This window comes from Halyomorpha halys, unplaced genomic scaffold, assembly GCF_000696795.3.
Source record: "Halyomorpha halys isolate HHAL.00 unplaced genomic scaffold, Hhal_1.1 Scaffold147.1, whole genome shotgun sequence".
NCBI classification, from domain to species: domain Eukaryota; kingdom Metazoa; phylum Arthropoda; class Insecta; order Hemiptera; family Pentatomidae; genus Halyomorpha; species Halyomorpha halys.
The window spans coordinates 517,813-529,581 of record NW_027116131.1 but is presented as its reverse complement, the minus strand read 5'-3'; the positions used below and the strand labels follow the sequence as shown (position 1 = coordinate 529,581).

At 32.1% G+C, this 11,769-nt stretch overlaps 1 protein-coding gene across 1 annotated transcript in view; it reads left to right on the top strand.

The window, feature by feature from the left end:
* The first annotated feature begins 633 nt into the window (after positions 1-633).
* Positions 634-11,769, top strand: part of LOC106678557 (uncharacterized) — a 54,557-nt gene continuing 43,421 nt past the window's right edge. The window contains exons 1-2 of the mRNA XM_067053005.1: positions 634-809; positions 9,313-9,361. Of these exons, the coding sequence (XP_066909106.1) occupies positions 672-809; positions 9,313-9,361 (187 nt within the window). The 5' untranslated portion in view covers positions 634-671. The remainder of the gene's footprint in view (positions 810-9,312; positions 9,362-11,769) is intronic.

The window sequence follows — 11,769 nt, the reverse complement described above, 5'->3', positions numbered from 1 at the left end:
AAATATTGATAAATTAATTTTTCTAAAGGGTAATTTTCTAGGAAATAAGAAAATATATATGAATATCAATTGATTTATTTGTAAAATGATAAAATTTACTTTCATAGCAAAATTATTTAAAAAATAAATTACATCATCAATTGCTAATTTATTTTAAATGAATTTATAAAAAATAAAATCACTGCTTTTTTTATCAATGAAAAGGAAGATATGAATTATTTCTAATAATATGAAAATGGTTTGCCATACTCTGCTCTATGGCTCTGACTGCCTTCCAAATATTAGTATTACAGAATTCTAATATTCCACATTACCAGTACTAAAACAAACCAATCATACAGAATTAGGATACCATTTTATCAGATTACAATATTTCTATCACATTTTTGATATTAATTACTAATACTAAACTTAATAAAATTGAAACTATAATTTTCAGAAAGAAATGCTATAGTTTATAACATTTATAGAAATGTTAACTAAGAAATATATCTTCAGCAATACAATTTATTATGTACATTAGAAGATGATATATGTGCTGTACATTATGAATCAATGTTCTCCCTTTAAAAAAAAATACAATTTTCTCAAGCCTGTTTTTTTTTTTTTTTTTATCCCATGTGTTATCATTTTAATTTTAATACAATGAAATGTAGATATGTGTACATTTCATGTTTAGGTTATGGTTATTTTTAATTATTAATTTTTATGTTGCTATTTGTACAGCAAGGAAAAACAAAACCATATGCACTGGTGTTAATGCAGACGCTCCGATGAAAGAGATGATGAAAGAAACTGTCACTGTTAAAGTAAGATATATCTAATGTAATTTTTAAATTGATTTGGAATTGTTGTTTTTTCACATTGTTTATCATCTTATATTAACTTCTGTAATATAGATTATTGGATAAATAAATTACTTATTGTTTAATAATTTTTATGAGTTAGTGAATACATTTTTTATAGCATTGTTTGATCAAAGGTTATGATTATTGATAAGTTGAAGAGTAAATACAAATAATAATTAATCTAATCAACAAATTGGTATTTTCATTACTGTTCAGGCAGTAAATCTTCAGTTCCAATTATTTTCTGATTTTTTTAATGTTGTAATGTGGTAACTTATTTTTTACTGTCCATTTGTTTTTGTCTAATCCATACAAGGTCCCAGTTATGAAACATGAACCCTAAATCATTCTTATTAGAAAACAAAGTTCTTTATACTTTTAATGCGGTATGCCACTTTATCTTGTGCAAAATTTACTAATGTTCTACATATTAGGGCAAATGATTTATTTGCCTGTGAGGTTATTTCTCTACTTATTTGTCATTTATCCCTTCAGGAGTTTGTTTGAATTTGAATGACTGAACTTTACTCATCCTCCATATATTAGCCTAAAACCTGCCTTTCAGAAGTTCTTTGTAGTACCTTTGTGATTTTTTAACCCTGCAGATTATACAAAAGTTAATGCTGTAACCACTGTTTCAACTAGAGTTACTTCAAGGCCTAAGGGTTTTAACTGGTTGGTTTGAATTGTAAATTCAATACAGAATATAACAATATCCCAATCTATGTGGATGCTCTGATAGATATCCTGCTCCTTTTTTATTTTTTAGCAAATATACAAATATTTAAAATACAACTCAAATAATTACCTCCATATTATCTGTGTTGATGATGAAATCTTTGTCCTTGCTTTATCCAGAAGATAAAAAATAGATATGAACAAGTCAGAAATTCGTTTCTAGAAACTTGTAATTTTGATTAAAAAAAAAGGAATATATCCTGCACATCCTTGATTGTAAACTTAGTATATTAAGTTGTCAAAAGATAGTCAACAAGCTAACATTCTCAAATAAATATTCCCAATTCATTGGGTCTCAACTTAGATCCATCCAAAAATAAGTTACAAATCCTTCTTAGTATTTAATCTTGTGATATAAAAGGAGTTAATCAAAGATACCTTCAATATCGATCCAGATGTCTGTTATTACTGCCAAATATCCTAGAGAATTAATATTTCTGGAAACCAATTGGCTTTACAGTAAATGTCTGCTGATTTATTGAGATTTTGGTTGATTGAAAACCATATGATCTCTTTTCCAACATGTGATATTTAATATACTAGTAAATAACTTTTGTTATAAAAAATTACATGGAGTATATAGGTTAATAAGCATGCCTTAGTGTTTTTTAACATGTTCGCATAAAACTAACTTTAACAGGACTTTCCCAAAGTGGAACAAATTTAAGGGTTTCGGTCTGATAGCAGGCAAATCAGTTTGCCTTTATTTTTTCCTCACCCTCTGACTTTATTTACTGTCAAATATAATACAATATGTAAAAATATGCATAATTATACAATTTTCTTTCCTTTCCCTGGTAACATTGTAAGGTGGGTTCAGTGTCGCTATTCCATCTTCATATTGTAGTGTGAGGAGGGACCACTCTGCTGATAGAGAAGGAGACTCTCGTGTTTCATGATTAACTCAGTAAATGGGAATGTACCTTGCAACATCTCAGGTGTGGGGGGGGAGAGAGAGGTGTGCTTCTGGATGAACAGACTGCTGTCTTTTTAGTAAGATCCTGTACTAGTGTCACAAGAGCAGTGTACTAGGGAGATGATAATGATTGCCTGGTAAATATGGAACTTCATGGTTAGTGATAGCAACAGCGAGAGAAGTCCTACAAATTAAATGTTAACATGATAGAGTTCATCTTCGCTGGATTTCCCATAAAGTCTACGATGGTAGGTGATATGTTCTAGACAATGGGTAAAGCTGGAAGCGTAGATGCCGATGTTATTAGTATAGGCAGTTACCACTGCCTCAGAAAGCTTGATGGGGACTAATGCAACCAGTTGCATCTTTTCATCATGGGTTCATTGCTCCACGGTCCTTAAGGGTCCAGCTTCTCTTATCAGTAAACTAAGACTCCCACCAACGTATACCAAGAGAAATCTTCCGACAAGATAGGTTCTGATCAGTCGGTATAGAGAGGCAGGAGACTTGTTCTACTCCAGTCGGCAGAGCAAGAGGGGTGGGCGTGGTACATACTAGAAGGCTTTACTCTGTTTCGGTTCGTTTGCTTTATGGTGTATGCTTGGAGCTTGGCTAGAGCAGTGAATCGCAAACTGGGAGCCGCAAGCCAATGCCTCTGTCTGAAAATATTACAAAAAAAGAAAAGAAAAAATAATTAAAATAGCAAATATACACTGTGTTTTTGCTAGTTGTATTTACTTTGCTCTGCCCCCCTTTTCCTACATATTCAACCTCTCTAAGAATAATGGTGCCACAAAATTGATTTAGGTCAAAAAGGGTGCTGCGAACTTTTTATAGCCCAACAAGGATTCCGAGCGAAAAAAGTTTAGGAACCTTTGCGCTAGACAATGGGTTCGCAGGCATTCATTGCCATTCTGTCTATTTTGTTGATATGATGTCCTCCTTTATGCAGTGCTTGATCAGTTTGCTAGACCACGGGAACTAACCTCTGATCTTCCACATTAGTCCAAAAAACTAAGGTTCCTAATTGACAATCGATGGGATATCTTATAACCTCGAGAAATGTGAAGGGGCAGGTCGCATAACTGTGAGTAAGTCTTTGGATTTGGTTTGGAAATCGTGTACATTAATGTCTTGTTTTTGACGATTTGTTTGTATGGTTGAGGACCTTTTCTCCACCCTTCACGTTGTATTGGGTAATAGCGAATAATGTATTGCTGTTTCGTTTTCTTCAAACAAGTTTCTTGCCAGAAATTAAAAATGTGAGAATCCTCTTGCTAAAGGCTACTTTCTTAAAGATTATATGGTTTGACAGGTGATGTAATAAAGTATGTGAGGTGTAGTCAGATTAATCTTAGTTCAAAATCCTGATTGCGTTATATTTAAGAATTATACTTTCCTCCTATTTTGAGGTAATAAGCGAAAAAAAAAGTTATTTACTATATTATCGGTGCAAAACCAATTGTTGTATCTGTAAATTTTACTGCATTGGTTTTGTTGCATTGTTAATGTTTTCAGAGAGATCACTTTGTCATTACACCGAAGGTATACACGTAATACATTATTATCGTTGTAGAAGAGTAAGTATGACTAAAGAGTTCAATTTTCGTTGAAACCCGATTCATTTTACGTTTACATATATTAATAGTTGTTTTTAGATATCTATTTTATTATTAATTAAATATTATGTATTTATATAAATGCAGTCGCTAGGGCGTCTTGCTGTAACGCCATTGCGTGATCATTAGGTTTAGCATGCCCAGTGGCCTAACAGTTGGGGGTCTGATGCAGATGTTGGGCACTTCAATTAAAAAAAAAAATTATATTTGTTTGTTTTATTTTTTCATAAAGTGTGTAGTTATCGGGCCATATATACCTGCCTCTCTCCCCCCGCATAGTTAAGCCACTGGTTCTAAAAGTAATATAATTTTAAGTGTATTTCCTATTATTTATTTCAATGATAGATTTTTATAAATTGAAACCGATATTGAGAATAGACTGGTTGTATGTAGGACAAAACGGAAGACTATTTCCAGTGTCATCATTTGGGCCTGGAGCTTCAGGGAGATCGCGCAATGGCGTTACAAGTACCGCGCCCCCGCAACTGCGCGCAGCTTACAGATTAAAGGAGGAAGATAAGGATATGTAAGTACTACTAATGTTATTTTTTTTCTATTCCTAGTTAAAATTTACCGCTTACTTGACTCTTTATGATATACGTTATTTTACTCACATTAAATGGACTGTTCTGAGATTTTTCAGAAATGTAAAAGTACTCCAATCAAGCTAAAATATTGGATACACTCTCTTCACACTTACAATTCAATTCACATCCAAACAATGAGTACATTATATGAATACTTCCAATCCATTTATAACAGCAAATTTTGATTTATCCTTAGCTATATATTTATCGTTTATACTTGCCCACGCTCAGCGGAAAAGGGAGTGAGTTAAAGGAAAAAAAATAATAATAATGACAAAGGAGAAAAAAACAAAAACAATAAACAATAAATTGCTCCTTACGCCACGTTATTTTTTCCCCTGGAAATAACAAAAACCCCGAAACATTATGCCCACAATGTAACTAAAATATACCCCTATAAAACAATTGTTGAGTTATGACCACTGGCGAATAGCTTTACATGTAGATAACAGAAAACCTAGGGGTGTTACCTACCCAACTGTTGAATTATCGTAATATTCCGTGAACAACAACAGAAAAAAACACAAGTAAATTAACAAGTTGAAAGCAGAGAAGGAACAGCAGAACTATAAGTACAAAAGTTTAATAATAAAAAGAAATATATGTACACAGAATTAAAAAGGGGGAAAAATAAAAGAATTCTTATCAATTAATAAAACAATTAAAACTTATAGTTTGACTTAACCTTAACTTAAATTATTAATTAATTAATTATTTATTTAATTATTAAATTATTATCCGAAAGAGTATAAAAGTGAATACAACATAAAAAAAAAATAAAAGAAAATAAAATTTAGTTCAAACTCCACGTATTCTTTGGGTGTACTCCTGGCAGAACATAAGGTTGTCCGATATTTCCTTTCCGTCTCACCTTCCCCAGAAGTTTTAGGATGACACCTGCCACAACTCTCTTATCCAGGACGTGCTGAAGATTCACTGCTACGCACTCCACTATATCTTCTAGTGTTAATGACCGTCCATTGAAGGAGAACACCATAATTTTGAAAAAACAAAACAAAACACATACGATAACATTTCTTATATGGTACTATTTCGGTTCAAACAGTAAAGACAGAGGACCTTTAAACTATTACCACTTCACATTGAACAATCGTAACGTGTTCCAAAATCAAACTGTCTCCTTCACAAAACCAAAACCCACTCGTCTAGACATATCGCTCGTGTTTTATTTTCACCATGACAACCATAACACCTCTTGTCTACGCAGATCTAGCCAGTGTTTTGATTTCACCATGACAACCGTAACATCCCTTGTCTACGCAGATATCACGTGTTTCTATTTCACCATGGCAACCGTAACACCTCTTGTATACACAGATCTAGCCAGTGTTTTGATTTCACCATGACAACCGTAACATCCCTTGTCTACGCAGATATCACGTGTTTCTATTTCACCATGGCAACCGTAACACATTATAAAAGGTTGATTTAGATGACTATAATAATGTCTATCTGGACGTACTGAATTGAGCTTTAGGGCTCCACTAAACCTTTAAATTCCTCTCGTATTCAATCCTTACAATTCAAAATCCTTAATCCTCCTTGTTCGCAAATAAAATCATCCATAAAGACATTAATGTTCCATATGTAACCGGTCTAGCACGGACCAGGTTTCAATCCTTCCATTAAAATCTCCCTAACGACCCAAACCCACTAGTTTCTAACCTTGCCTCCTCTTACGTTCCTGACAATTCTCCGGAGCGCCTAAAAAGAAGATGGTCTCGAGACCTTCTAAGGTAAAAGATATTATTAGAGTCCTACCAATGGGTAGTTTCTCTACATGACTGTATCATACCTCTATGATCTTACATCAAATTTACTAGGTATATTAATATGTACAGTTGTAAATGTCAATAAATACTTAATTATTTTATTTTATTTCGTTAAAACCAATAACAAGGTTTCGGAGGTGTCACCCCGCCACCAACTATTTGCTATATTGTCATGTTGCAGCATGGTACGAAGATTGTGCAAAAATTTGCTATTAACGAAGGGTTGTTATTGGTTTTAATGAAATAAAATAAAATAATTAAAACAAGGAAGAGTACCTTTAATTCACAAGATCTAATTATAAATGAAACTCGTACTGTAGAAGATACAACTTTAAGAATAAATACATTTAAAAAAAATATATAGGAATAAATGTTATTTATTGCCTCCTGAGGAGGAAAATCCCTGAAGGGGACATATATACTTGCGCCGAGTCTACTCTCTGGGCTATTAAACACCATCCAGGGGTGCTACGAATGAGAAGTTAGCTTTTAGTGGATCAGAAGATTCACATTGTAATATTTATTGATTAAAATAACACATTTAAGAATATTACAATATATGTACATAGTCATATTGTACAATTAAAGTATTTACCTATGAGGTGTAGATAGTTGACCGTAGATTAATGATTGGAGAAGTTTGTCGGTGGGTGCGGTCAGGAAAGAACAACATAAATAAATAAATATTGTTTTGTTTATTTATGTTGTTCTTTGCTGACCACACCCCCGACAAACCTCTCCAATCATTAAAGTATTTACTATACGACGTTTGCCTGATGGTAGTGGTTCTTGTTGCGGCAGCTAGGTAGCGTCGTATCAGTCCGGTTTTGGCGCATTTAGTCGTTATAACATAAACCATTAGATAGTGGTATCCATACAGTTTAATTCGTATTTATTTCTTATTTACTAGAATTTCTTAAGGTAGTTTTATAGTTTCACCTTCTTCACCTAACAGTTCTAAATCATTAGTATTCCCAAGACAAGTATTTTACCTCTTAAGCTTATGATATATTTTTACTATGCAGGGTTGATTACGTTAATAGCTATATTCATAATTAGTAGAACTTTGTTCTTTAAATACTTTCCTTCTAAAATACTTGAGAATATTTTGTGATTGAAATATTCCCCTTTTAAAATACTAAAAGTATTTTAATTACTGTTATGGGACATAATCTTTCCTTATCTCTGTTTAAGAAAGTTAGTTAAAAATTGGCTTCCTAAAACCATACATCCATATTTGTCTTCTTTCGAACCAGTAAAGCAACAGGCCAAAACATGGTGGAAGAATATCTTAGCACATGTTTCTATAACGTGCATGTTGCAGCACAGATATTGTAACATTAAGTAAGGTCTAAAAGAAGAACCTTTATAGAAGATTAGACGGTACGTTAGAGAAAGGAAAGGAGTCTAAATTTCTTGTCTTGGATGCCTGAGAACCGCCCGGGGGTTGCGTGCAGCCGAGGACCAGTCCTGCAGCCTCTTTAATAGCTCCAAGAGGAGGATTACAAAAACCTTCAACAAAGGAAGGACCTCGCTATCCTTTGGCCACCAGTTGGGGGTGTCCTGGATTGCCTAACCATGAGGTCCAAGAGCCCAAGAGGAAAAAAAAAAATTATTTCACCACCATTTTTGATTGATTTAATGAAAACAATTAGGATTCAAAATTGATGCGTCAGCTAACCCTGTTAAGGGAAAATAAAAAATGGTGGTTGTTCCAGAAGTTGCGAAGAATTCATTTTTGAGTTCTTTCAAGTAAAGAAAACATTGCGCGTTATTTTATGTTAGAAAAAAGTTCACTTTTTACCTAGACTATACAAGGAATAGAGTAAATGTCCACAAAAAACAAACATCGAAGGTGCACGCCCTCTGAAGTTTATTATATTCCAAAAAAATCTATCATTTTCATTTGGAACTCCATAAAACTTAAAACTATCTACAACACAAAAAAAAAATCATAGTACATTATTTAAAGTAAAGTAAATTTTCTAGAATATGAGCTCTAATGAAAAAAAAAAATAAATCTTTACTTTCAATTGTTCTAGAAAGAGTTTTTCCAAAAGCAACATTGAGAATAATGAAAATAATATTTTATGAATTAATTTTGGCAAATATCATGGAAATTGCTAATGAAGATAAACTACCATTATAGCACATTAATAGTCAACTAAACATAAAGTAAACGTATTTGAAAAAGAAGATGCATTCAATTGAATTGTATAATAATTTTCTAATACGAGCAATGCTCTTATGTAAAAGTATGTTGTATATTTGGTAGAGGCTGGGTGTGCCCATGTATAGCCTGTCAATCTTTGTATATGCTATTTAGGCGTTGTATCATTTGCTTCCATTTTGTGATTTTCTCTAGATGATTTATTTCCTTTCCCATTTATACACATCCTTATTATTAAAATACGAAATGAAAAAAACAATATTTTCTGAATTAATTTTGGCAAATGTGATGGAGACTGCTGTTCCTTCGAAGATAAACGTCATCATAGTATATTTATAATCAACTAAACATAAAGTAAATGTATTTGAAAAAAAGTTCATTTAATTGAATTCCATAATAATTTTATGTAAAAGTATGTAGTACAGTATGGCAACTAATCAACTAAACATAAAGTAAATGTATTTGAAAAAAAAGTTCATTTAATTGAATTCCATAATAATTTTATGTAAAAGTATGTAGTACAGTATGGCATTTAGGCGTGGTATCATGTGCTTCCATTTTTTTTTTTCTCCAGATAATTTTATTTCCTTATAATTAAAATACCTGATAAAAATTCTTCATGGCCATTATTTTTGTTCCAGGACAGGGGAATGATGCCAGTAAAGGACGCCGAATTAGGATTCTCCCTTTGTAAGTCTTTATCAGTATGATATTTTATATTTTAAGTGTTATTAAATATAAAGTGTATGTATATATAATACTAGCAGAGCCGGAGATGCTTCGCTATTGCTAGATTCGGGGATGTAGATCAGTTATTTGAACATTATTGAAAAAATACATTATTATTTTTATCACGCATTAGATAAATGATCGAATTAATTGCTTATTATATTTCTTTACTTTATAGCGGTAAATAACAATATATAATAAAACTACATGGTAATAATACATAATAAAAATATATGGTAATAATAAATAATAAAAATTGATTATTATTGATTAATAAAATTATTTTATAATTTGATAAAAAAATAAATAAAATATCTTGTGTCTGGTGGGCAACCTTACCGTATATAAAATTAAATTAAAATCTGTACCAATACAACCCATGAAGGGATAGGGATTACTGTTACTAGACCAACGGTTGTGCAAGGTGGTGATTTGGTCAGAATCACGCTAGACCGCCAGATTTTTACCCAATTAAGGGTACCCAACTTAGGAGGTTTCGTGGACCCCAGGAGGGCTCCAGAATGGTCAACTCACGGCTACAGTGTAACAGAAAACAATTTTCTGCCCAACCGGATTCGAACTTGGATCCTTGGAGTTAGTAGGATCGTGCCTTACCTCGGTGTTACCACGCTTCCTTACTGTATATAACATTCACTTTTTATCTAAAAAGTGTATCGCGATTGCCTTGTCCTAGCCGTAGTCTAAGGGAGAAGAGCTGTGACAATGATCTATCATGACATACTGTGTTTGAGTATAAGGTGCATTTCAGCAAATATTAAACAACATTTATTATACACCATTGTAAAAAAGTAATCAAGTTCCTATTCGTCATTGAAGTGATAAGTTTTCGATTTTTTCGGTTTACTACTCATGTTCATGGGTATACTAGAATGAAAAGAAAAATAAGACAATTTAAAGAATAAATATTGAATAAAATATTTTCCTAGAAAATTCAAAAACTTCTAAACTGCGGTAATTATCAAGAAAAATAATAACAATACTGCATATTACGATCGAGGACTGCAATTAAAGTATATTAAAATCTAATACAGATAAACATATATTCAAGAAGTATGTTAAAGTTACAATATATTTATTACGGTCTACAATACTGACTCTTTGATGTGAATAGAATTATTGTTATTCCTTATAAATTTGTAATACTGTCTCATATTATTCTCTCAGTGTAATATCCGCAGTTTAGAGATCTGTTACCGAGAATGTTCACTTATCAAGTAAATAAATAGGTAAGAAAACCAATTTAATTTAGAACAATGAAAAAGTACTTGCATAGTAAACAGAAGAGAAATTGAAACTCAACGTGGTTACCGAGGATAAAAAATATTAATTTATAATAATACTTAATATAAAAGGAAAGAAGCTACGTTATGATCCAACCAAATTGACTGTGTTCTTCGATGAGTCAGTTCATAACCGTTGCATCCAGTGTATTGTGCTGAATGGGCGGAGATCACAGTGTCAGGCTGTCAGAATTATAGCAATTCCCAGAATGTATTAAATTATTGCTAGAAAGTTTTGTCTTCTACAGTCACTACAATGCCCATGGTACAGGCAATTCCAGCCTAGACATTGCGAGCGAAATTGGCCTCGCGATCGACTTGTTGGCTTATACACTTAATAAGCTGTCCATAAAACTATTTCATCTCGCATTTATAAATTGGTCCAATAATATATGTAGGTAATAAAATATTATTAAAGTTATAAATTAGAATGTTCAGCAGTATATAAGTTAAACGTTTGTGAGCTCTAAGACTGAAAAAGAGAAATGGGAGATAGAAATGACCAACTCGCTTGTTACTCAAAGACTGACTTTTTTTTTTTTGATCCCTTTAAAACAGAATAAAAACAATAAATAAATGGTTGCTTTACATAAATCAGGTTGAGTATTACCTTTTTCTACCTGTGGTACTTTAAGGTTACGATGGAATACTTATCTCGTTATTGTGAATTGTCCATTCTTTATGGTCCTACTAGAAAATATCCGGAGGTGAGGGGCCTCCTCATGTTGAAAAACTGACTTTTATTGTGTTCCGTACCTATAGAGGTACGTACATAGATGTATATATAGATATACATCTTCGATTACCTGACATCGTAATAACAGCTCACTAAGGCTGTAACTTGTATGTATATATATATAGTATATAACAAAAATATAGTTATAAGAAAAAATAAACAAAATTGAAAGAGAACCTACCTTAATTCTTATATTTTTTAAAAATACATATGGGTATAGTTCAATACGCCGTATCTTCTTTAATAATAGTTTTAATTCAATGATTTTTAATCAGTATTTAAATAACACTATTTATTTTCGAAGAGTGTACTCACTATTTGCCAACAATAAA